The 26342-nt window shown below is 42.3% G+C and overlaps 1 protein-coding gene across 3 annotated transcripts; it reads left to right on the forward strand.

Annotated features, from left to right (window-relative positions):
* The first annotated feature begins 9236 nt into the window (after nt 1–9236).
* HAO2 (hydroxyacid oxidase 2) lies at nt 9237–24116 on the forward strand. Of its 3 annotated transcripts, XR_014589192.1 has the most exons (9): nt 9237–9341; nt 11991–12144; nt 12932–13083; nt 13907–14190; nt 14543–14758; nt 16521–16679; nt 18741–18810; nt 20158–21583; nt 22600–24116. XR_014589192.1 is itself a non-coding variant. In XM_083852223.1 (8 exons), exons 2-8 carry the CDS (start codon nt 12014–12016, stop codon nt 20211–20213), a joined length of 1068 nt encoding a protein of 355 aa, XP_083708349.1. In that variant the 5' UTR covers nt 9237–9341; nt 11991–12013; the 3' UTR covers nt 20214–24116. The 3 variants fall into 3 exon arrangements, 2 of the variants coding, with proteins under 2 accessions (XP_083708349.1, XP_083708350.1); XM_083852223.1 differs by having other exon boundaries at nt 20158–24116; XM_083852224.1 differs by having other exon boundaries at nt 12093–12144; nt 20158–24116.
* Nucleotides 24117–26342: the final 2226 nt, after the last annotated feature.

The raw sequence follows: 26342 nt of genomic DNA on the forward strand, positions 1-26342 counted from the left end.
GTTCCCCTCTCACATATACACATTCTGGTCTCCTGGAGCTGAAAAAGTAGTACGAAACATAAAACTTGTGTTTCCTTGGATGTCCCTGGAACTTGTTTTAAAGATCGGCTTCATATATGAAACCTTCCAGTCTTCAGGTTCCAGAGAGGTTTTAACTGGAAGGTTGCACACTGTCATTAGTAGCTCAGCATTTTCATCCTTGATTTCTGCTAGGTACCATCTGTTAGTGTTCAGTTTGTCTGTTTGAAACATAATTTCATCCACAATTACTTCAATTTCAGACATCCTTTGCATTTTCCCACTGTACATACAATTCCCCCATTTCTTCCAAATGAGGAGCAATGCTGATAATTAAAACTTAGCTTCTGTGCAATGTTCAATGAGTGCATTGTCTCTGAGTTATGCTTTATCATCAGTTGGCCATACAGAGTCCCTAGCAGGTTTTTTGCTCCTGACATTTTTGTCAAAGGGCTTAGTACTAGTTTTAATTCTTTTAACTAGTGCTTCTCAAAGTCCCTTTTAGCTTTCCTAATGAGGATTTTGCTTTTTATTTGCCAGACTGCATGATTCATTTCATTTTATTTGCTTGGATACAATAGACATCTTTTTGAAAAATGCCTTCATACTGCTAATAAACTTGCTTACTTGGCTCTTTATGTGTGCTGGCCTCCTTTAATCCATTCTCTGGCCTTTCTCAATAGGTCATACGCAGCGGTGTTATGCTACCAGTCTGGTGTTGTTCAGTAGTTTCCATGCTGCTGTTAGGATTTGATCCTCTCTGCTGACCTTTCTAGCTTCTTTTTAACAAGATTCCTCATTTTTTGCATAGCTTTTCTCGCAGTTTAGCACAATGACAGGGGAGTATTTGGCCTGTGGTGCTCCGCTTGAGCTGGTGACTCTGAGTTCTCTGTGGTCGTGGTCACAGAGTGGTGCTTCCACTGGAAGGGCTAGAACCAGATTGTGCACATTTGTCAGTACAAAGCTAAGGACTGCATTTGCTCCTGTGGACTCTCTAACCATCTGCTCCATTAAATAATTGCTAACAGAGTCCAAAAATGTTGTCTCTGTTTCATGTCCTAGTATGATATTTTTCAATCTACAGCAGGGCAGTTGAAGTCTCCCATTACTACTGTATTTCCTGACCACACTGCCAGTGTGATCTCCTTCAGCTTATCAAATACAAGGCATTTTCTTGTGCTGTGTCAGTAACATTATCTACTGTACCTATATTCTTCATACTTAGCCCTGGAATTTCAATCTTTATAAACACTATGTTACTCATTGAGTTGGTTAGCTGACAAATTCAATGTGATGCTAAGCTTTCAGGAAGGCAGATCACTGCTCTGCTGCTGGCACAGTTTATCTTTACTGTGTAGTTTGTATCTCCATATTAGTGTCCCACTGACTGTCTTCCTCTTCCAAAGTTTCTAATATGCTAGGCGTATCAGTGTCTGCATTTTGGTTCAGACATTCTGGTTCTTCATATTATTTCTTAGATTTCAAACATCGTGTAGAAATGAGTGTACCAATGCTTTGCTTCTTTTCTTGGCACCTCATATAAAAAAATAATATGCTTGCTTTCTATTCCCTGTTGAATTACTTGCGTCTTCTGAATTATGCTTTCTTTGAGGATTCAGAACTTGCCCTTTTTTTCCTAATACGGGTAACTCCTGCTGAATCTGGGCTTTTCCACACCTGTTGGCTTTTCCAACTGCTTTGTTTTTTCCATGTGGTAAGGGAATATTTTTGTTACAGAATTCTATCTAGGGCCTTCATTTTGCTAAGAATGTCTGAGAATGTTTTCAATTTGCTGCCAGACCAAGCAGTGTCATGGCAGAGAGTTAGATATGTTGGATGTTTTCAAATCAGCTGGACTTGATGAAATTCCTCCTAGGATACTAAGAGAAGCGTCTGAAGCAATGCCAGAACTATTAGCTGTCATCTTTGAGGAATCATGGAGTACAGAGATAAATGTGTTGCCTCTTACTATTTTTTCAAATTATGAGGGGGCAGAGGAAGCAATCGTTGAGCCTTCAGAAGTTAACTACAAGGTGAGTGACAACCAGTATGGGTCTATCAAGAACAAATCATATCAAATCTATATGCTTCTGTGACAGGAACTGTGGATAGGGGAGAACAGCAGAAAGATGTATCCTAACTTTAGTAAGGATATGAGTAAGCAAAAACGATGAGACTATTTTGTCTGGAAGAGATGAACAAAATGGTTTGACTCCTTTCTTTATCTCAGGATGAAACGGTACATCTGACAGAATGAGTAAGGAACATACTGCTGAGTAATGAATAGAAAAATATTTTTCTACCATCACAGCTGAATAAACAAGAGTGTTGGCATATTCTTTCTTCTCTGATCTAGATAAGAGCAGCAGAGGACTCAGCTGGGGGATCATGTCCAGTTTCTGGTGCTTTAATTAAGGGAGGATGTGGAATACCTGAAGAATCCATAGGAGAGATGTATAGAAAACATGGTTCTTGAGGAAAGGCTGCAGGAACTTGCATAACTTGATCAGGAAAAGAAACAAAGAAAGGGATGCCCAGCAATGATCTTTCTTGTGTTAAGTCTAATAAAGCACTGAAACAAGTTTACTTTGGAAGATGTGGAATCTCCATCAGTGGAAACCAGCACAGGGTTGGGTGTTTCTTATTTCAGGCCTCTCTGGCCTCCTCTCAGCTCTATTTCTGTATTCTTCTATGATGGTTATACAAAGACATATAAAGACTTAGTCACTGATTCCCACATGGTCAGATGGCAGCTTCATTCCCACTGCAGGTGTAACTTGGGAGTCCTTTGCCCAGTTTGTAAGGTAGAATTTGGGCACCAGGCCCAGGTTGTTCTTCCTCTCAGGCAGGTGCAACTCTCAGGTGCTTTTTGTTTCCACTTTTATTGTGCTCTGTGGATTTGAGTGAGCTGCTTCTTCCACTGACAGCACCATTGTATTAAAAAAAAATAAAAAAGATGAAGGAAGAATGTCTATACAATCATAGCTGGCCTATTGGGCCAGGTAAGGTTATGGATAAAGTAATAAAATAATCTGTAGCCAACCCTACCTAAGGGTGTGACATGGTTAATGTCATATCCAGCTGCCTCTGACTCTCTGGCTTCAGGGACAGCCGCCCATGGCAATCAAGAGAAAAACTCAAGGCTGAGTCATGCCTGAGCTCCTCTGCTGCCCCACCTTGTGTGAGCTCAGTGTCTTTGGAGGCAGCTTTGGCAGCAGCTTGTGAGGACCAAAGGGTGTTCTGGGAAACAACATCTGCTGTTCTTAAGCTCTACTCTTGCTGACGTTAAAATCTTATCCCTATTTTACATACATACTTCAGGTTGTGTTTCACTAGCCTTTATTCGTGTGGTTATTTGCTTGAAAGTAGTCTTAGATATGTGTCTGAGATGAGCAGTGCTGTATGTGTTCATACTGAGAACAGACAGACATTGTCCTCCTTCCTTAGGCAGTTCCCAGCAATACTTAAATGACTCTTGAACCACTTTCTGAAATCATTTTATATCGTTGTATGTTCAGTCTGTGACCCTGCTTGTACACTCCCTCCCTGCCTCCTGCAGCCCATGACTCCTCACACAATGGTAAGTGTGTCCTACATCAAATCCTACATCAAATCCTGACACAGTTCTCATCCCAACCAAATGCCCTTTTGGCCTGATTCCAGCACTGATGGTGAAGAGTTTTTTCAGTGTGCAACTCCGCTATCTTTATGGAGAGCGGTAACCTGGTGAAAAGACTGTGTCTTTTTGGTGCCACAAAGCACGCCAGACCTTCCTTGCTTAAAGATGTGCAAGGGAAGAGGCTTTCACAGTAGGACTCCAGGAGCATGCTCCTGGTTTCTCCCAGTGTTTCTGGGAGTGTAAAACATGAAGAGAAAGGGTAAAGATGAGGTGAAAGAAAGGCACATCACAGAAATTAGGCTACTGAAAGAGTCTAGAGGTGTAGGAAGATTCAGGCAGATGGATGGCTCCTCGGTTTGGTCTTCTTAAAGAAATGATTGCACTAGCAAGCTGAGAACACTCTAAGAGAAGGGAGGAAAATAGCATGGGTCCAGATTGCACTTGTGCTGAGAACTACTCACTGCATCCCACAGCTTTCTGAATTACAGGCTGTTTCCACTCCCAGCAAATGAAAGAGCAGCCACCGGTTATGGCATCTGCAGCCCCTGCTCCAGCTTGGGGTGGCAGGGTACACTGTGCTCCTCCCAGGAGCTGCTGTGACCAAGGAGGACAAGACAAATGTGGTGCGTGAGGAGGGGTAGACTCCTTCCCCCCAAAGGAATTGTCCTCCTGCATCTTGGGTTGGGATGAAGTTGGAGATAAACCCCACGATTTGGAAAGTCCACCATGTTTGATTCCCTTCCCTTTGTCAGAGGGCAGAAAGGATCCCTGGACCTCACAAGGGAAAAGGATCATTGTTTTTCTGACCTGAACTCTCTAGGAGAAAAAGAAGGCATTACACGTACGGGGCTGTAGTGCCAGCATGAGCCAACTGGGACAGGATCCCATGAGGCACTGTCTTCCCAACACATCCATGAATTTAGATTGCCTGATGTAAGGCAATCTAAGCCTACTAGCACTTGCAGAGCCCATCCAAAAAAGAATATTCCTGAACTGGTGCTGTGTATAGCAACAAAATCATATCTCGTACTTTTCATACAGGAACCCCGAGCACAGAGGTTAGGACCAGTGCCCTGGGAATCTCAAGAACAGCTCCAAACGCTCACCTTGGAAGCAGAGGAGCTGTGCTGACACATCATTACTAGCATTAGTGCCTGTGGATTACTAGTCAGTACTAGCCAGTTACTAGTGATACTGGCTGTGGATTACTAGCCTCAGCATTTCTTTCCAGACCCAATCTACTTTTGCATCTTGCCTTTTCACTGTGCTGTGCCCTGTTGTCCCCGGTTCAGCAGATTTTTGCTTGGTGCTCCCTGCTGCATGGTTACACCTGATGTTACACCTGATGTACTTCAGACCTTCTCTAAGGCTGGTGCAGCTGTCAAATTAAGATGCAGCTATCTTATGGGGAAAATCAGGTGACATAGCAGCACATTAGGTAAGCAAGAAAGAAAAGCTCCGAAGTTATGTTGTATTACATGTAACAGTACGCATGAGATGAGAGACTTTATATGGTTGGGTTTCCAGGCACACAGCACAGAGCCTGGCCGCATGAGCTAATGAATTTGTCTACCAGCAGGAAACACTTTTCCTTTTTGAGCATCTAACACTGGGGGTAGATGAGACATATTTTCCCAAAGGGCCTCGTAGCTATTTGCTGTTCTGCAGAGTAATGCTGAGAATAAATCAAGCGCTCTTCTGGGTTTTGGAGACAGAGGTGGTTACAGAAGGAACAGCCAAATATTTGGTGGCCTCCTAGAACTCTTTCTGCTCAGTGTGTCATAGGCTGTCCCCTTCTGCCTCATCCCTAAATTCGTCCTTTCTCTGCATTCTTCTGTCCCCCTGAAATCCTGTCATCCTGCCCTGTTCCCACCCTATTTTACTCCCATCTGCTCCGTCCCTTGCTTTGTTCCCTCTGCCCCATCCCAACCGGTCTGTCCCCAGGTGCTGTCCTGCAACTCAGTTTTGATCCATTTTGTTTCTCTTCTCCTCCCCTCCTGTGCTTGCTGAACACAAGCGCAGGTGGCATGGGGGCGGCAGCTCTCTAGCTCTCTTGTGTTTGGGGCTTTTTGAGTTCCTTTGGCCCTGAGCAGAAGCATGCTCTGTCCTAGACAAGTCCTCAGCAAAAATAACATCTGGATTTCAGGCAAACTCTGCTAAGCATGTGCAGGCAGAGCACAGTGATTTACAGTTAGACCAGATCTGGTTGGTTTTTCATATGGCCAGCAAGTACAGGCTGATGCACCCAGGAATCAGCTCCCACTAATTTCAAGTCCCTGCATGAAGCACTGAGCTGCCCAAGTTCTGCTGTGAAACCACCGTGGGACGTTTTCAGCATGGGCCAACCACCATATTTTTCTCTAACCTCATCCTTGGAAGTTGCTGACCATCTTTTGAGTGAAATATTCCTCCAAAAATTCAGCCCAACACAGAGACTGAGGATAGAAAATTTCAGCCTTGAATGTTTAAAATATGACACAATTATAAGCAACTGAAAACTGGATCTTATAATCAAAAGTGTTAGGCAAGGTTAAATACAAGATTCATGGCCATCTACAACTATAATAGAGGGGTGGCTATTTAAATATTTAATTATGGGAGAACTTGCTTGCATGACTGACATGCAAGGAGAAACAGCTTTCCTTCCAAACACCGGGCATATGCCCAAGAAACACATCTGATAAGGAAAACCCGTAGTGACTATATGCAAACTACGTTGTGTTCTGGTTTACATTGCTTATAGTTATTTTCTCCTTTATCCTTCAGCAGATTCTTCACTGAGTGTTGTAAAGTCCTGAACTGAACCCATCACTAGTGGATGTGTCAGTGAGGTAGATGTCAGCTTGAGCCATGGCGATTTGCGATCTGTGGAAAGCAAACGAAGATAACCAGCCGGAGTAATGAGCATTGTGATTATAACAGGAACTAGAGCACAGATTTACACAGGATCTCTGTGTTTGGACTCACGAGCCTTTGACTATGTTAGTATGAAAAGTAAGCAACTGCAAAATCCCAGCTGTGCAGAACTATGGACAAATCAAGCTTTTGCTGTTGACTGCTTGACGCCCTACCTGCAATACTAGACCAGATGTGTGAGTATTTCCTATATTTTCTTCACTTCTCAGAAGAAAGCAGAAAGGAAAGCTTTCAGCAAAATAGTCTTTTTAAGTCTTTTATTGAACTCCAATGAAAAGGGATCCAGTACTTTAAAACTTGTCCACCTTTTGCAATTATATAGGAGCTCCATTATTAGATATTATCTCTGTAGCAAACTTTGATTTCCTTAGAACATTAGAGCTTCACCAGCTAATTCAGAAGTATCAGAGTATCAGAATTCAGTATTCAGAAGTATCAGAGAAAATACTACTTATGGAACAAGAAGTAATTGCTATTTTGCTGAAAGAAGGGAATATATGTAGATATACAGTCTCCTAAAAGCCACAGCACAAAAGCAGAGATCTTGTCCTTCTCCTGATCCAAACTACAATAGTCACAGCCTATCTTTAATTCATGTAAAATTATGATAACCAAGAAACTGTGAACTTTATGGTTTGGTGAGTTGGCTGCAATATGCATCCATGAAGTAGCATAATGACAGATGTGACAGAGGACCCTGCAGATAACTTGTAGGCTGAAGTGAAGATCAGGCTACATGTAATGTAGCTAAATGTAGCTACATTTATTGCTATGCTGTGCACCAGAAAATGCTAAGACTAAAACACAGAGAACGGAGATTTCCAAGCCTATTAGCAGGCACTCGCGTGATGTGATAGTGTCAGTTTTAAGGACGTTGTGCCTGGCAGGGCATCAAGGACTGACGGTCTCTTTTTGTTATTACCAGCATAAATTGATATATATGACCCAAAGCTGACATCTAGTGGGGAGGAGAAGGGTGAGTACAGGATTTTTCTTCCCAGGGATGCTTTTTTTTTTTTTTTTTTTTTTTACCCTCTCTCTGTGTATTGCAGACAGAGACGGTGTTTTGATCTTTTCTTCAGAAGTCATGCTGAATGGATTTTTCCTGGGCAGGAAAGTGAACCAAGATGCTCATTGGCACTAAGCTGAATGTGCATACCTTGTCTCATATGTGACTAGCATATGGATAGCTGAATACCAGAAGCTAGCTTCACAGTGCTGTCAGCAGATAATAAGCTCTGAAGGCAGAATTTTAAAAAGCTTTAAAAGATGATGCTCTATATGATCATGCCTGGTAGATTTTGGGCAGAACTTCACGAATACACCTAAGAGGAGAACAGATGTTCACTGCAGCTACAAAGATGATGTCAATGGCCTAGGATTTATGTTGTCAGGAGCTAAGATCTGCAGTCCTAGACCCAAGCAGCTTCTTGGATAGCAGGCCCTGAAGCTGCAGTGCTGTTCAGTTTCTAGTTCTCCCAAGTCCTTTGTCTCACTTGCTGCCTCAGCTGTGTTGCTTGGGCTGGGAGGACAAGACGGCTGGTAAAACTCCAGGAATGTTTTCACAAGTTTCTGCCTCACCTTCTGCACCTGGTATCACATGTTTATAGGGAAAAATATCTCAATTTTCAGTTAGTAAAAATATAAGTTTCAAGCTCTCATGCTTGCTTGGAAGAATTGAAAACACGAAGCCTAAATGCTAAAAAACAACAAAGGGCAAATAAAACTGTCCAATATTTACTTTTCATATCTTGCAAATTTAAATCAATATCATAAATCTGTTGGCACCTCGGAGCCAGTTTGTAATGCTCAGCAGGGGAAATAGAGGGAAGCACAGAGAATTCTCACCAGTTCCCAGGCACAGGAAAGGGAGAGGACAGAGAGTGCTTCTGGGAGATAGCTGGGTGGGGAGCCAAAGGAGGAAATCTGCAAGGCCTGGGGGAGAGCAGGTGGACCACAAAAGCACTCATAACCCTTTAAAAATGGCAAAAGACAAAGGCTACTTTACTTGTTCATATACTGTAGGAAGTAAAAAATGTCTCCTTCATACATGGTGGTAAAGATTCAAGGCTCTGTAGCTGTGGGCTGGAACAACTCCCACTGTCTGTGGATCATCTTTTTGGTGGGACTTGTAGCACATACAGCAGCAGTAAGTTACCAATAGGCTTGAAGGAGACAGTTTGGTTGTCCGTGGAGTGGAAACACACAACAAACCTAAAAAGCCTTTTTTTTTTTTTTTTTTGTAGACCCATTAGTTTCCCTCAGAGACCTGCACAAAGGTGTGATAACATGCAGCCTTCCTGGTAGAGCTACCATGTTTTCAACAGACTGAATTTTCCTCATGGGAAATGTCCTTTCGCCTCCATTCCTACTGCTTGTAGCATCAGCAGAGCACGGGACAGGGGACACTGCCAGCCCATGACTGAACCTCTCTCATCCCTTCTAACAGGTCAGTTTAGGGTTTCAATCAAACCCCAGAAAAACTGTTGCTTCCCTGGAGGGGAATGTGCAGCCTTCAGCCACTGCTCCAATGTTGTGTCCCAAGCAATTGCTTGGTTGACAAGGTGAAGCATTTTTTGGAAGGACCTTCTAATGATCTAATAGCCAAACAAAGTTAGTGTTACACAAACAGTACAAAGTTTATTGCAGGATTGATCTTTAATCTCTTGTGGTTGCTTATTGACTGCAGAAAAAATAGTACTCAGTGAAAAGACCTTCTCTGCATCCTGCTTGTAAGCTGTCTTGAAACAGAGGATCTTACCTGCTCCTGCTCTCCCTAGAATCCAACGTAAGTCTGAACTGAGCTCTGAACTGTGAGATAATGAGGACTGGGCCTGGATTAATTAAAATTCCGATTTATTCTACCATTAAAGGACTTAGTTTATCTTTTTGCGCTTCCTGACTTTGGCCTCCCTAGCAGTAGGAAAGCAAAAGTCACGGTATGTGTTTCATGGTCATGATATATGGTATATGAAAACTTGTGCTGTCAGCTGTGGTTGATGTCATGAAGACATACAGAGAAGGCTTGGGATATTTTTACCACCTGCTATCTAATGCCTGCCAGGGTAGACAAAACAACACTGAAGAAGTAAGTCACACTTCCTCTTTGTCTTCAAATGATTCTCTCATCCTTAGCTCTTTGCTAGTGGGGAATGGAGTCCTAATTTTCCAGTGTATACACAGGCATCTCAGTTAGAGAGACATATCCATGTCTGCAATTTGACAGGTTGGATTTGTGTACATAACCTATGTGTTTATCTGTGTCAGAGGCGTACAACATCAGAAACGTGGGACTGGTTTTGTTGAAGCTTGAAACCCCTGTTAATCTGCTGTGGGAGGCTAATCCTGAAAACTAGGGTATTTACTTCTTCCTGTACATTTGTAGAGAAATTAGACCAAAACCACAGCTGTTTTAAAACTTTATGCTTTCATATACCTTGAAAAATACCTATTTTAATCAGACCCACAGAAGTAATTGCAACAAACAATTTAGCAAATTGATTTTGTCTGTGTTTTGTATGTTTCCTTGCAAATGGGCACAGTTTGCTAAAACATTAATTTGCATAGTTTTTAGACCTGGCTGGATCACAAGTATGTAAGTGCAGGCATTTGATAGTCAGCATTTATGTTGGTTTGATTAGACATCTGGGTCACACAATGTCACTTCTATTCCCTGAAAGATTGAGGGTAGTTCTTAGAATCATGTTTCATGTTATGGAATTTGCTTTTTGTCAGTGTTTTCTGTCCAAACTATTTGGACATAGTTTGTCTAAATTTTCTGTGGTCCTTTTTTAGTGTGTATCAGTGCTGTAGTATGCAATGCAAACACCCAGAAGATATTTGTTTCAATAGAGAACTGAAGATGTGTAGAAAATATTTTGTGTTTTTCCCCAACTCTGGCCTTGACAATGGCTTGCACTAGGAGTTTGGACATAGTTTTATGACGTGTTCATGCCAGAGTATGTTAGATGAAGACTCTTTACTTGCTTCTGAATTTTATGGTCTTGAATTCAGACAAGTCAGTCCATAAGTAATTGTTCTGTCAGGGAACTGTCCTAAGGGACTCTCCAGTGAATGATTTTATGGGACAGCCTTTGAGGAGAATTGGTGGAATAAATAATTCAAATAGTTTTAAGATGGAATTTGTGATGGAATTAAATGACTGCTGTGTCTTAAAATAGCAGAGGACCTAAAGTATCCTCTTCAGGCTTTTGTTCTTTAAGACAGAATAAAGAGAGATAAAGAGATGCAAGCTTCTTCCTACTTTTTTTGGCTGCATCTGCCAGTTTTCATTATACTAAGGCAGAAGATGAATGGCAAAATTTGCCTGAGGTCAGATGAAATATTTATTCACATTGGGTAGTCATAGCCTGATTAAGGAGTAACTGATGTTGGAAAGAAGTTCTGATTCAAGAGGAATCTCAAGAGGCAAAAGACCAGAGTCTCCCTTTAGCTCCTCTAATTCTGGTGGAGCTTCTTGAGGTCATCACACTTGCAAGATCAAGACTTGAAATTTTAGGAAATACCCAAATAAGTATCAATCGTGTAATTCATTTGTATGGGAGACAGAATATATTACAGACCAAGTTCAGCAAGCAGTTGAATCCTGATGACTTGGATGTGTTTTTACAAGTTCTTTTAAGTCTGAGGTTGGATTAGATAACCTCCAAAAGTCCCTTATTTTTGCTAACTCTGCCATGATTCTGTGACAGCTAAGCAGGGATTTATGTCATTTTGGACTTATATTTCAAAAGGAATCAGAGCAAGCTCATCACACTGCCCTTCAGACTCTAAATTTATATGAGGGGCAGCCTTGTCAATATTTTGGGACACAAGTACAGGACATTTAGGAAGCTACGTAGATAAATTAAATGTGTTCAGGGACCAGTGTCAAGTGAAGCAGTATTACCTCAAGATTACCCTGATATGAGAGCTGCCTCTGTCATGCTCTTTATTCTCCACAGGAGTGTTTTCTAAATACTGAGGTCACTGGGTATGTAGGAGTCAGCCAAACATATTGCAGACCAGCAAGTTCTACCCTCCCAGGGATGTGTCTGGCACAGCACGTCAAGTGGCAAGGAGAAGCTTGTGGCACCACACAAAAGCCCACTGTGCATGGCACAGCATATAACCATGCTTTGAATATTGCTTACAGTCACCCCTGGATATATAATGCTGTTCAGGTATCTAGCAGCTGTAAGCTATTTACCATGGTGTTGTGTGCTGTGCTGACTGCACTTTGGAGATGGAAACTGACTGGGACACTCTCAGAAAATAGTCTCAAGAACAGGGTGGGCCACCTGGACTGAGACAACATCTCAGCAACTCTTCTGCAAGGCAGAGGGGTCCAAGGTTTGCATTAAATGCCCTTAGAGTCCCTGGAAGAGAGTGACAGTTCAGGGATCTAATTTCCACTCAATGTTATTCTTTTCTTCAGGGTTCCCAGAGCATCTCTCTGCAATGGCTATGGTGTGTTTGTCAGACTTTGAAGCTTATGCTAAAAAGTATTTACCCAGGATTGCTTGGGATTTCTTTGCAGCTGGAGCAGATGAGTGTAGCACCCGAGATGAAAACATCCTGGCCTATAAAAGGTAATGTAAGGAAGAAGTTGGGGGTGTTGTGCTGGAAACTTTTAAACTATATTTGTGTGCAAGTATCTGGGCTCCTAACACCTTGCCTGTTCAAGGTGGTCTCTAGCAAAATATACTTCTCTAAATGGCATATGCTGTATGCTCTGGTGTTAGCCTGAATATGGCTGAGATTGCATGGACAAGCAAATGGTATGGTATGGTATGGTATGGTATGGTATGGTATGGTATGGTATGGTATGGTATGGTATGGTACGGTACGACAAGAAAGGGGATGAGTGGCTATAATGGAATGAGATGCAATGGGTAGCACGTAGGGAACAGCAGGAAGCCTATACATAAGTAGTATGGGATTTGGGGAATGTGCTGCAGACAGTGAGGGCAGGTACAATGTACAATGAGGACAGACATGAATGGTAGAGCGGAAGACAGAGACCTGGCACTGGGCTACAAGTAGAAGTAAACTGTGGGATGGACAATAGGAGCACAGGTGATATTAAGTATGGTAAGCTGAAGTGGGAAGTGTAGAAATTAAGTATTGTGGCCAGTGAGCAGGTGTATAGGATTAGTGATAGGTGGAAGTGGCCGAACTGCTGGCTGAATGGACCTCTGAAAGCAAAAAAAAAAAAAAGGAATGATGAAAAGTCTCTTTATATGTTGTTTTCTTTATTGGCTTGGATTCCTGCGTTGCAATAGGCAAATGAAGACCTAGTTTCCATGCAGCTTCAAAAGCGAAAAGCCATGGGGCAACTACTATCCTGAAGGGTGTTTTATTGCTATTGCCTTGCAGAATTCATTTCCGGCCACGTATGCTGCGGGATGTATCCGTGATGGACACAAGGACTAAACTCCTGGGGACTGAAATCAGCTTTCCTGTAGGAATTGCCCCCACTGGCTTCCACCAGCTAGCATGGCCCGATGGAGAGAAAAGCACAGCCAAAGGTACTCTTCTGCTTTGCTGTTTTGTACCAAAAATTGGTTTGTGGAAAAAAAATATTTTTCCAGCTCTGCAGCAGAGAAGCCATTAGGATAATTTGAAGTGTGACTGAGCAAAGTGTTCAGGTTCAAAGAGGCAAACCTTTTGACAGCCCGTTTGTGGATGACCCATCACGTCATGTGGATAACCCACTTGGGTCTGGTGACACGGAGTGCATGGGAAGCTGTATATTGCTATACTTCTCCAGCTGCTAGTAATACCAGATCAGCCCCACGGGAGCTGCTGCAAACTTAGACAGAGACTGTAGACACCATTTCTGAGTTATACCAAAGAATCACACAGGTCCTCAATGCCATGGCATCTAGACAGGACACAAAAGTGTTTGGAGAAAAGCAGAACCTCTCTTGCCCAATCATATGTTAAACTTAGAGAGCTGACCCCCAGAAATATCTTTTTTCCTGCGTGCATTTCTGTGTACACTGAGAGCATTTGAGTGTGCATTCCTGTGAGGAAGTTGTCATGAAGATTTCAAAGAAAGATTTTCATGAAGATGAAGTTTTTAAAACACTATTTCCAAAATGAAACCAACAGTTGGTAATTTACCTGAATTTCTTCACCATGATCCTGCAACAGAGCAAGGCAAATACAGCCAGTTGTAATCCCTGAGGTGTATTTGCCAACTGGCAGAGCTCTGTGTTTGGCAGGATATACATAAAACAAGAGTTCAGGTGTTCTCTGTAAACACTGCATAAAAAATACCGTACCCATTGTCTGGTGGGACTGTTCAAGTTGACCTTTATTCTGATTATTTTTCCATACCTCCCAAAGCGGCCAATGCCATGAACACCTGCTACATTGCCAGCACGTACTCCACCTGCACGCTGGAGGAAATCTCCGCAGCTGCCCCTGGGGGCTTCCGATGGTTCCAGCTCTACATCCACCGCAACAGGGCAGTTTCTCAGCAGCTGGTCCAACGGGCTGAGGCCTTGGGCTTCCAGGCCCTCGTCCTCACCGCGGACCTGCCCTACACAGGCAAAAGATGTGATGATGTCCGTAATGGTTTCCGGCTTCCTCCCCACATGAAGCTGAAGAACTTGGAGGGAGCCTTTGAGGTTTGTAAAATGATCTCATTCTTTCATTCACTGTGCTGGTGTGCGCCACATGAGGCAGAACCCCTGGGTAACTGCTGCTGTGTCCAGGACGTATCTTCTTCCCTCCTGTTTCTGCAGCATTCTGGCTTGACCTTCTGCCAGCCTGGCTTCTGGTTTTAACATCCCAGTACAGCTTCCTTGGAGGCACTGATTTCCATCCCTGTTATTACTGTCATCCAGACATAGATGCTTTAAGGAGCTGGTGAATGTGATTGCTAGCAAGTTTAATGCATCTCCTCTAGGGCAGGAAAAGACTTCAAGTCTCTGTATTATTACAGCTTAGATGAGTTTTTTTGCTGTCCTATGGCTACAGGGAGATGACTGTTCCGAGTATGGACTGCCACCCAACAGCTTGGATCCTTCAGTCACCTGGAACGATATTTACTGGCTGCAGAGTCTGACTCGCCTACCTATTATCATCAAAGGGATCTTGACAAAAGAAGATGCAGAGCTGGCAGTGAGGCATGGAGCTCAAGGAATTATTGTGTCCAATCATGGCGGAAGACAGCTGGATGGAGGACCTGCCACTGTAAGTGAGAAAATAGATGTCCCAATAGTATCGTATGGACGTTTGTGCTACGTTTGGGTATCTGTACACGTCTTTGCGTATATGCTTCTGGTAGACTTGTGTGTTTGTTGCATGGCTTGGATTGTGTGCAGATGTACTTTAGCTTTAAAATGGTAAGATGCATGCCTTGGCTTGGGCTGCCCACTCAAGTATTTTCTCAGTGTCTTGGGAGCACCGAACTCACATTGCTGAAGCAGAACTACTGGCCAGCTTATTGGAAGTTTTCTTCATTAGCTGGTGCAGTGCACACATATTCTTTGTGAACTACAGCAAAAATAAAATGAAGCTCTGGACCAAAAATGTACAAATGAGAGTGTAATGTACTCTCATTGTTAACCTCTGCCAAAATATGCAGAAACAGTGCAGCTAGATTTAGTGAGAGATCTGCTTGCATATTCACAGACTCAAATCTAAATGGGAATTCATTGACTTTCATAAGCCTGAAGAAAGAATAACTTATCTGAAGAAAAATTCCTCCACTTTTTAATCTGTACAAAAAAATAATGGGTTGTTTAACATGTATGTATTTCACTGCTTTAATTTGATCTCAATTTTTCCAATTGTTCATAGTTTATGTCTTAATTGCATAGTATCATATTCTTATGGATTTTCTTTTCTCTGTTTTCCTCTGTAAAATAAAAATTGGCACCAGGGAATTCTCTTCTATTCTATGTCAAAGGTGACAATAATAAATAAATAAATAATTCTAAATGCTAAAGACATAATAATGGAAATGGCATCTATGTAAAGCTTCTTTACATACAGAGACAAAACAATAGGTACTTAATTCAGCTCTGCCACTCCTCTGGTACCAAACCTGGCAGAAGAGGCTATTGTCACTGCTCTTGGTGAGCTACTCCTGAAAAATTTCAGCCCAAAAATTTTCAGCCTGAAATTCTGAAAAGTTTATGACCATTTGGAAAAACCTATTTAGCGATGTTAGTTACAGCTTCTCTCCCTAAGATGATGAAAATCAAGCAAGAGAGTGTAAGAGATTGCAGAAAAGAGATCTTTGAGTTTGCTATGAAGGAGAGTTAATTAGGTCTAGTGCAATGTCATGCCACCAGCTCTACTGATCTTGGGACCAGAGCCAGCGTCTCTGCGTGGTACTGCACTGCACTACCAACCTGTCACTATGCTGTATGTTGTAGAAAAGACCTCAGGGAATCAAGAGACAGCCTGGAGGAAATGATATGTTGGCTGTACTGCATAGCAAATTAAATCTTTCATAGCTGCTTTATGGGGCTTGAGGAGGCTTTCAACAGGTGGTCACTAGGACTGCACTGAAATGTGAGTTTGGCAATTTGGACAGTAGCAAGGAGAAGTTTGACATCCTTTTTACAAACACCTATCTTTCATCATTGTCTCAAATTAAAGTATTATTTACAAGTATTATTTACAGTGAAATTTATTTTTAAAGTCTTTCAAAATTAAATCAGAAAGAAAGTGAAAATATTTCTTTTTCAGTTACCAGAAGTGCTGGAAAGAATATCAATGTTAGGAAAACATTGGAAAATAGAACTGACTACTTGGCAACTAGAGCATGGAGATGCACTGTGTTGTGCAGCTTTTGATACTGAGCTATTCGTGACGAATTGTTTGGCTTAATTTTGAGAGTTTATGCTATTAAAGTATTGTATACCTTTCTGTTTATGTCGGTTATCTCCTCTTTGTCTTGCAATCAAAAGCTGATCCCAAGTTGTGAGTGGCTGCTTCTTTGCAGATTGATGCTCTGATTGAAGTTGTGGAGGCAGTACAAGGCAGAATCGAAGTCTATTTAGATGGTGGAATACGGAAAGGAAGTGATGTATTAAAAGCGCTGGCACTGGGAGCAAAATGTGTCTTTATTGGACGACCAGCTTTATGGGGTCTGGCTTACAAGGTGAGTAAGGAAGTTTGACTCTGTATCACAGAATCACACAATGGTTGAGGTTGGCAGGGACCTCTGGAGGCCATCTGGTTCAACCACCCTGCTCAAGCAGGGACACCCAGTGCAGGTTGCCCAGGACCATGCCCAGGTGGCTTGGTCTCCATGGTGGGAGATTCTACAATTTCTCTGGGCAATCTGTGACAGTGCTCCATCACCTGCATGGTAAAGAAATGCTTCCCAATGTTCACACAGAACCTCTTGTGTTCCAGTTTGTGCTCGCTGCTTCTTGTCCAGGCACTGGGCACCAATAAAATTAGCCTGGCTCTGTTTTCACTGCATCCTTCCTTCAGATATTTATAGACATTTGTAAGATCCTCCCTGAGCCTCCTCTTCTACAGGCTGAACCGTACCAGGGTGTGTGCTTTCTTAACACACTCTCCAAGACTCCACTGGTGTTATTTAACAGTCTCACAGAGACAGTTTTCACCAGTGAGGAATCTTAAGCATTTTTTTTTTTGGTTTTGCTGAATTTTAAGTGGAACCACCCCAAATTGAATCAAACCCAGACATTTTGTTTGATTTAAAAATAACACTGAATTTCATTATTTCAAATATGATTTTGAAACTCATAACATTGTCTTGTGGGCCCTGATTTCTTGATGTTGCAGCTTGGTGTTATAATACTGTGGGAGTCCGGACCACCACTGGTTTTGAAAATTGGAGGTGGGCTTATTTGCCACAAAAATGAGTCTGAAAATTTTATTTGCTGTCAGCTTATTCAAAAACAATACATGATTTTGATATAGCAGTTTCACAGTGGTGTTATGAATTCTTTAGAAATATATATGGAACTCTATCCTATTGATGTTTAAAACATTTTAACAAGATTGAGCACAGCACAAGTCCTGTAGGTATCCAAGCGTGCCACTTCTGTCTCAGCTCCAGTTTTGCAGCTTCTTGACTCCTAGTGTATTGCAATGATGCAGAATCATGAATCAGGCCTCTGATGCAGAAGGTTAACATAAAATATTTAATATTAAAATGTAATTACACAAGTTTTTTTGTTTTTGTTTTCCTTGCTAAGGTTTTGCTTTTTAGCCTCTGGATTGGAGCTTTAAAGCTTTTCTCAAGAAGAAAAAACAATATTTTTGCGGTCTAGATATATTTTGTGTCTTTAAAATGAGACTCATAATCAGTGATGTGAGTACTATGGCTTTAAGCAAGAAAACACCTGAGTCTTGCAAGAAACCTGGAAGAGATGGCAGCACTGTTTCTTTTGCCAATAAACACAGAAAATAGGCCTATCATGAAAAGGGTGCTGCTTTGATTTGTCTGCATTTTTTCCATAATGAAAACAGGGAGAAGGATTTTTTTTTTAGTTCATCTGTGTTTTGGTATTATATATCTTAGGGTATTCCTAGATATGTGATTCAGTGGCATTACTCTAGCATACAGGAGAGGGAGGGCATGGGGAAGAAGTGACATTGTCTGCACCCAAAGCATTCTTCATTGCCAGAAATAAAAAATAAAAATAATAATAATAAAAAATAAACAGAGAATATCTTTCACTATTTTACAGTAAGAGCAAAATCACATGTACATTTTATTGGATTTTGAGCTTCTTGGAGTTATTGCTTGGAGGAAAAAGAACAGTATACTATTTTTATTCAGCCCTATATCTGAGTATACTTAAGTTTTTAAAGCTTTACCATATATAAAACTCTCATTACTTCATAAAATAGTGTCAGCATTTTAAGACTTGACATTTTAAAACAAGCCCACTGGTGGAGGTTAACTGAAAACTAAAAAAAACCCTACAGCTAGAAAATGTCAGAAGTGATAAACAGCTTTGTTTTCTTTCCCTGTTCAGATGTATCACAAAAGGAAAAACATCTAAATTAATGTGTGATGAACTAAGCACATCCATCATATCATTTTAATCATTCATCTGTTTGAGAGACTGGAATTGGCACTGACTTGAGGGACTGTCCCAGCTCTCACTGTGCAAGCATCCTGCAGCATTGCTCTGTGCCAGTGCTCCTTTTACCCTGACTGCTTTCTTTGTTGGAGCAGGGTGAAGAAGGTCTTCGGGATGTTTTGAGGATTCTCCGTGACGAGTTTCGTTTGTCAATGGCCTTAGCTGGTAAGCATTTTGCAGGTGATTTGTAATTGGTGGTACAGAGGTTATGCATGTGATTGGAGCTTCATGTGCAAGCCATATGAAATCAGAAGCCTGATGGATAGGTAACAGAGAAGGAATCCATGTGAATTGTTCTGGTTCCAGTTGCTATATTTAAGGTGAATCTTTGTCTCCTGTGAAACTGCTTTGCATTTCAAGTGCCACAGCAATGAAAAATGCAAGGAGAATGTAGGTTAAAGCAAGATTTCTGACCCAATTTAAATTGAAGAAATGCAAAACTACTAAGTAGAGCTGAGCAAAAGCTGAAGTTTCTGTTCAGCTGGAAACTGAACATTTTCCAATATTTTACTTAATCTTTACTAGGGTACAATAAAACTTTTTTTTTTTTTCTTTTTTTTTTCCCCACATGAAAAGTTCAGAAAAACTGGATGCAGAATTTTTCTCTGTCTACTACAGAATACAGCTCATTGGTACGGGTTCAGATCACTGCCTTCCACATGCTTAAAAGCCTCTGTGTCTTCTCCAAGCTTTAACTGTTGTTCCTAGTCCTGTGTTTCTCACCTGTGCTCCCACCTGTAGCTGCCACGTTTGAGCAGCACTCACTGAACAGCAGATTTGCACAGTCTGGCCTCCAGTTACTTACATGAACAAGTACAGCATTCAGGTCCAGTGCAGAAGTAGTTAAACATTAACAAAGGGTCCTATCACACTTCTAATAATGTTTTAAAGACTTTCATGCTCCAGTGACTATGAACTCAGGTGGATAGCAATGCTGACTAGGAGACTGAAACTGAAATCCATTGGGGAATTTTTAATGGTCAGTTTTTTTGTGTTATTTTTTCACTAGTAAAGATTACTACAAGGGTTTTTCCAAGAGGCTCTCATGCTTTACTTGCAAAAGGGCACAGAACTTGGCAAGAGTAGCAGGTTGGGAGCTTTTTGGAAGGGCCGTGAAATTCCACTCAGATTTGGGCAAACGAAACAGTACTTGCAAATCTTCATCTCCAGTCACTTGACACACGGCGTTCTCTCAGCCCTATGTCCTTTTTGTGTACCTTTCACTTCTGCCTGAATCAGATATTTCCCCACTCAGATTGTTATAAGGATCTTTTTTTTTTTTTTTTTTTTTTTCTGCTAGTGGCTTAACTTTTCTTGTGTGGGAAGCCTGGTGCCTAATCTCAAGGCTGAAGACGCTATTGTGTAGCAGGGCTCCAGGGTGTGAGCTGCTGAGGTGTCAACCTAGGCCCACACAGCTCACACAAGATTAGGCTTGTGGGCTGTGACTCAGAGAAGTTTCATCCACAGACCTTTCTCTCTCATCAACATGTTCAATTTCTCCATTTATTTCAGGCTGTGCCAGTGTCTCAGAAATTGGCCGGCACCTGGTTCAGTTCTCAAAGTTGTAAACAGCCTCCTGCAATGCGCTCTGAACAGAAGCAGCCAACAGCTGAGGTCCCAAAACAGACTGAAGAGAGAAAAAGAGGTGCAAATGCAAATGTTGAATGTATACATCTGAGAAGGCCTTCAGGAAACTCCTGAAGCAATTAGGGAAGGCTCTGTGTTAGCAACGATCACAGTTTGCCCTTTTTTTTTTTTTTTTTTTTTTTGAGACCAATGAATTCTTTAATACTTCAGATAAATGTTACTTGCTTAAATACATGTAATTTAAACTGTTTGTTCTCTGGCATTACCTGTGTTGGGCCTTGCTCCCAAAATCTGTTATGTCTGGCAGAAAGACTTAGCGGAAAACTATGTCCCTCGCTTCTTCCACTTGGTCATCCTACCACATCAGACTGCAGCTCAAGCTACACACTTTCCTGCTCCAGGCAGTATTACGATCAATGTCTTCCATTGCCTGGGTTTGCCTGGATGAAATCATAGCAGATACAGAAAGAAAATGCATCAGCTAACAGGCACCTCAGCTCCCCTTTATGGTGGGATGAGTCTTGTCCTCTGCTTCTAAATGCAGAGAAATGAAGTCGCTAGTAACCTAAATAACCCGCTGTGCTCCCCACAGAGTGAACCTCTTCCTTCACTACATGGTTAACGTGGACTGTAAACTCATCAGAGCAGTGGTCAGGACACATGCATCTTCAGAGCATGGTGCCAGTTTGTGACAGTGCGTAAACAACTCCGCTGGTGCTGTGGTCTCTCATAACAACAACCAGGAGATTTTTCTTTTTTCCTTTTTTTTTTTTCTTTTTTTCTTTTTTCGAAACGGAAGTTTCCTTTTCTGTAGCATTCTTTCAATGACATCATCAAGTCTTTCTCCTCTCTCTCTTCATTATTCCATCTCCTTTTACCATACTGTTGGCTCTACCAGCCCCCCTTCTCCTTTATTTTTCTTCAGAAATATTTCAATCCTCATCTAGGCTATTATTTTTATATATCCGTAGCTAACATGAGCCTTCCAGTGTCACGGACCTTTGCAGATATATGAAAAGCAGCCACAGCCTCCCTCTCCAACCTCCCCAAATAGGCTGCTACCTCCTGCTGATATCCTTATGCAACACAGACAGGAAAGATTGCTTGGGGAGGGTGTTTCTGTGGCGGTTTGGCAGCACTAAGGAGAAAACATTGACTCAGGATGGTTGTGTTCCTGCTTTTCCAGCCTGCCAGCAGCCAGCCACCTGCTCTGCTGTCTCCATGCTCTCTTCCCATTCCAGTCTGGGAAGGCTCATGGGAGCACCAGAGCCACTTTCTGTGCTTCAGCCTGGAGAAGGGAGCAAGGAAGAAAGCTGCTGCCCAGAGCTGGGGGAGCCACTGGAGAGCAGAGGTGAGGCAGAGCAGGGGCAGACAGGGCAGAAGTCAGATGATGTTGGTTCACGTCCACTGGGGCTTGTCTGTGCCATAGGCTGCAGCGTGAGCAGAAGTATCCTCCTCCCAGCTGGCAGGGGGCAGCTAGCCTTGGGAGGGTAAGCAGAGCACTCTGCTTGATAAGCACCACAGCCACAGGTGGTGGGGTGTGCTCTGTGCTGGCACCACTTCAGCATTGTCTGGCTCTGTGCTCCCAGGCTGTGTTTGAAGTCGAATGCATGCATTCCCACTGGGCACTTGTGGAGGGATTTGCATGCTTCCTTTTTAGAAATAGCAGTGGAACCTATTTTTATGCTTTTTATGATCAGCTTTAGCCTCTGGAGTACCAAAAAGGTGCTTTTCACAATTTTTTGCTTATCCAAATGCTGCAGCTACGACGTAATCCACTAAAGATGTGTTTACTCTAAGCTCTTCTGCCTAGGAGGAGCTTAACAACACTTGGATTTTAATCTTTGTGTAATGCTCTCCAAGTAAAGCCATAAACAGAATTCATCTACAATGGCTGAAATTCCTGTGTGGACATTTGGTCTTTGTTATAAATGTGTTATGTAAATCAGTGGGGAATTGGGCCAGTGCAACTGGAAATAAGCTGAATCTCAGAAAGAGTTTAAATGATTTAAATACTCAGGCTTAATCAAGTCTTTTAAAAAAGTCTAGGTAAACTACAAATGAAAACATATAATGTGTCTCTTCTTTAAAAATGCAATGTAATGTTAAAAATACCTGGCAAGAGACATGGCTTCTTGCTTTCTTTAAAGTAATTTTTAAGGTCAGACAGCCACTGCTAATATGGTACTTCAGGGCTGCACAAAATGGCTGAGGTATGCTGGGCAGCAACAGAGAACTGCCAACTTGCTGGGCACCTCCTCTGCTTAGTGCACCTTCCAGTCTTCCCATGCACACAAGACTCCATTTCTTGTACACTCACAGCTATTTTCTTCTTTCTCCCCTCTGCTAATCCCCTGGATCTGCAAGAATAGGAAGGACTGAGTCATGCAAAGCAGGACTCAGCTGGTGTGAAGATACCTGAACCCTGGAGCTGTTGTCCAAGGCTCCACCATTCAGCTGGTGCCTCTCCCTGCAGGACTCAAAGAAACCCTGTCGCCCTGCTCTTTGGCATAAATAGAAGCACTCCATGTGATCCATTTTAGGAATGAATCAATTTTATGGATTAGGAATGAATCCATTTTAGGACCAGTCTTCTTTAATGTTTTCATAAACAATTTGGATATAGGACTTGAAAGTTCCTTGAGCAAGTTCACAGATTACAGCAAATTGGGTGGAGCTGATGACTCCATCAAGGGTGGTGAGGCCTTGCAGAAAGACAAATTAGAGGGTTGGGCAATCACCAACAACATGAAATTTAACAAGAGCAAGTGCCAGGTCCTGCACCTGGGAAGGGACAACCCTATATGTACAGACTGGGGGACCAGATGCTGGAGATCAGCCCCCCCAAAAAGGGATCGGGGGTTTTGGTTGACACCAAGCTGAACATGACCCAGCAGTGTGCCCTAGCAGCCAGGAGGGCCAAACATATTCTGGGGTACATTAAACACAGCAGTGCTAGCCAGTCAAGGGAAGGGATTGTTCTGCTCTATTCTGCACTGGTGCAGCCTCACCTCAAGTACTGTGTGCAGTTTTGGGTGCCACAGTATAAGAAAGACATAAAACTGTTAAAGAGTATCCAAATTAGGGCTACAAAGATGGTGAAGGGTCTGGAGGGCAAGATGTATGAGGAGCAGCTGAAGTCACTTCGTTTGTTCAGCCTGGAGAAATGAAGACTGAGGGGAGGCCTTAAGGCAGCCTACAGCTTCTTCACAAGGGGGACCAGAGGGGCAGGCGCTGATCTATTCTCTTTGGTGACCAGAAATAGGACCCTAGGAAATGTCTTGAAGCTGCAACAGGGGAGGTTCTGTCTGGATATCAGGAAAATGTTCTTCACCGAGAGGGTGGTCAGGCACTGGAACAGGCTCCCCAGGGAAGTGGTCATGGCACCGAGCCTTCTGGAGTTCAAGAAGCATTTGGAGAACGCCCTCAGACACGTAGTCTGATATTTTGGGTGGTCCTTTGGGGACCCAGGAGTTGGAATTGATGATCCTTGTGGGTTCCTTCCAACTCAGGATATTCAATTTTTCTATGATACCCATACACATTGATTGTTCTGCCTGCTCCCTGGCATTCTTCTTCCTCTGCAGGGATTGGGGGCTGATGGTGAAAATAAAATGGAGATTTTGGAAATAAAAGGAGATCCTGGATTGAAAGACCCTCATATTGGAAGTAAAACCAAGATTGTTAGTTTAGTTCTTTAGTTCTGGCATTTCCAATATTTTAAATACTTCACTCATTAATAGAAATAAACTAAACTGAATTTTCTCCCTGTTCTCATGTGTAGTCTACAGCAGATTTTATACCAACAGAATCACCAGAATCTGCAATTATTTTGCTTAATATTGTGTAAAAGCAAAATAAAGTACAGTCCATACATTTTTAAATGAATATTGTTACAGTTTAAAGACAACTCAGAAAGAGTGAGCAAAGTTCTGGTCAGATCGCTAGGACTGGGACTCAGAGGACTCAGCATTTCTACTTGTTTTCTGCTACACTTTCTCCAGGTTTTTCTGAATTGTACAACCAGGGGATAAAAATGCAGAGCAGTGACGGAGTGCTGGACCTTCTACCAACCTGTTGCTCCATCTTTGTGTGGTTGTCTTCTTTAAGATACCAAGTGGAGTTCAGGGCTGTGTGTGTACTGTCCCCTGCTACCCCCTCTCCTCCAGGGCCAGGGGGATTTGAGAACTAAGCAGGTCTATCAATTATGACTGCCATTTCCTTAATGCACAAATGCAGCAATAAGAGCAATAAAGATTTTGCCAGTCAAGCTTGCGCCAGTGTCATGCCACAATGATCAAGTACCAAAGGAGAGGGCTCTGGGTGTGCTAACTGCACTCTCCCATAGTGTTGTGCTCACCAGTATGTATCTGGAGTGACACAGAGCAGACAAAATGAGGAAAAATGCGATACCATTAAGATTTGGGCACATACAATTCACAGCAATGAGCTTTGCAACTGGCAACTGTCATTTTGCCCATTTCCCTAGCATGGGTGAGAGGAGCCAAGCTACCAAGTGACCTTCTGCATAAGCCCTAAGGTGGCCGTAAGCAGGCAGAAAAGAGAAGCTAGCCCTGTTAGTTCATCCTGTTTAGACCTGAATTTCTCGCAGAGATAAAAGTATCTGCAGTGATCTTCCAGAGGCCTTCACATGGAGGCCTTTCTCTCTGTTCCAGTAATAACAAACCTTGTGGGCAGACTTATAGCCAAGCAGATAAGACAGGAATAATAGCACATCACACCCTATGATGAACTTCAAGGCTGTACAAGAAGGGACTATGTGAACATGGTTTGTTCAGTCCTGAGAGGGCTAAATAAAGATGATGGAGGGGCTCTTACCACTGCCTTTTGCTACCCAATTGGAGGGAACACAGAAGGTGCAGCCCAACTTCTCACATGTGCACAGGAAAAGAATGAAAGACAGTGGGCACGAGCTGCAATGAGGGCAATTCCAGTTAGAAATTAGTGGAGAAAAATTCTTCATGAGGGTGGTCACACGCTGCAGTGGGACCCCAGAGGTTTAGTGAAACCTGCATCCTTCGAGCCATTCAGAGCTTGACTGTCCAAGGCCCTGAGCAACCTCATCTAAACTGACATCATTGTGAGAAGAGACCTCCAGAGGCTCCTTTCAAAGTTGTTGGGGAACATCAGCCTAAAAACAGTAAGGACAATATATCAGATCTGTACCCTTCCTTACTACGATGGAGCTGCTAAGGAAACACTTAAACATCTGTGAAAGAGGCCCCAGAAAGCATTTTCTGAGGAAAATAAAAATATTTGGTGAGTGAGCTTAAAAGAAGAGCTCACAGGGTTCCACCAGGCCGAGAGGCTATTGTACAAGCCCATTCTACAAGTTTTCCAAGACTTTGGATGTTTTCTATGATCTAGATTAAGCTTTTGCCTGTGTATACCAAAGCCACATGCCCCCTTTCTACACTCTGTCCTGCTGCTTTCTGTGTTTGATTGTTGTGAATATCTTTCATGCAAATTCAAGCAAGGTCAAATCTTCCCCAAAAGCTGTGCCCAAAGAGATTGTAAACATGTGGGTTAAGAACTAATCAAACCCTGCTGCCTTCCAACATCCCTGGAGGATGTAGCAGGGACGTGGAGTCAGGCTATTTGCAAGGGTAGTTTATCTACAAAATGGATCCAAATTAAACATTTTCCTTTGGCATATGGTGCAAATTTCTACTGCCTTTAAATATGTAATTCACTCATCAATTTCAGTTGAGGAAACACAGTTCTACCTAAAGCTAAAGGGAAAAAGAGACTAAATGTTTGTTTCTAGTTAATTGCTCAGCACAATTGTCTAAGCACACGAGCAAGGAATACTAAAGTAAGTCTTTCTGATCATGAAGATCATGTAAGAAAAGTTTACAGTCACTTTCTCCCTTCTACCAAAAGAAATTGATACTACTGCAATAGGAGAGATTTTCTTTGTCAGGCTTGAATACACAAAAACATTGAGGCCTCTTAAGGTGGTGATCATCATACCTTTGTTGAAGTGTCTTAAAACTGTTCCTCACTATGAGAAGTTTTGTTTAGTCATTCAGCATACTGATCCAAAAGTTAATTATTTAGGTCTTGTTGCCCCTTGTCAATGTGTAATC

The sequence above is a fragment of the Anser anser genome (genome assembly GCF_964211835.1).
Source record: "Anser anser genome assembly, chromosome: 1".
Taxonomy (NCBI): domain Eukaryota; kingdom Metazoa; phylum Chordata; class Aves; order Anseriformes; family Anatidae; genus Anser; species Anser anser.

What these genes read in the sequence shown, in the direction of transcription:
- HAO2 (XM_083852223.1), top strand. Translation starts at nt 12,014, where the DNA reads ATGGCTATGGTGTGTTTGTCAGACTTTGAAGCTTATGCTAAAAAGTAT. An exon ending in TGGATGGAGGACCTGCCACT is followed by an intron (nt 14,759 to 16,520) that starts GTAAGTGAGAAA and finishes GCTTCTTTGCAG; the next exon opens with ATTGATGCTCTGATTGAAGT. An exon ending in TTTGTCAATGGCCTTAGCTG is followed by an intron (nt 18,811 to 20,157) that starts GTAAGCATTTTG and finishes CATTTATTTCAG; the next exon opens with GCTGTGCCAGTGTCTCAGAA.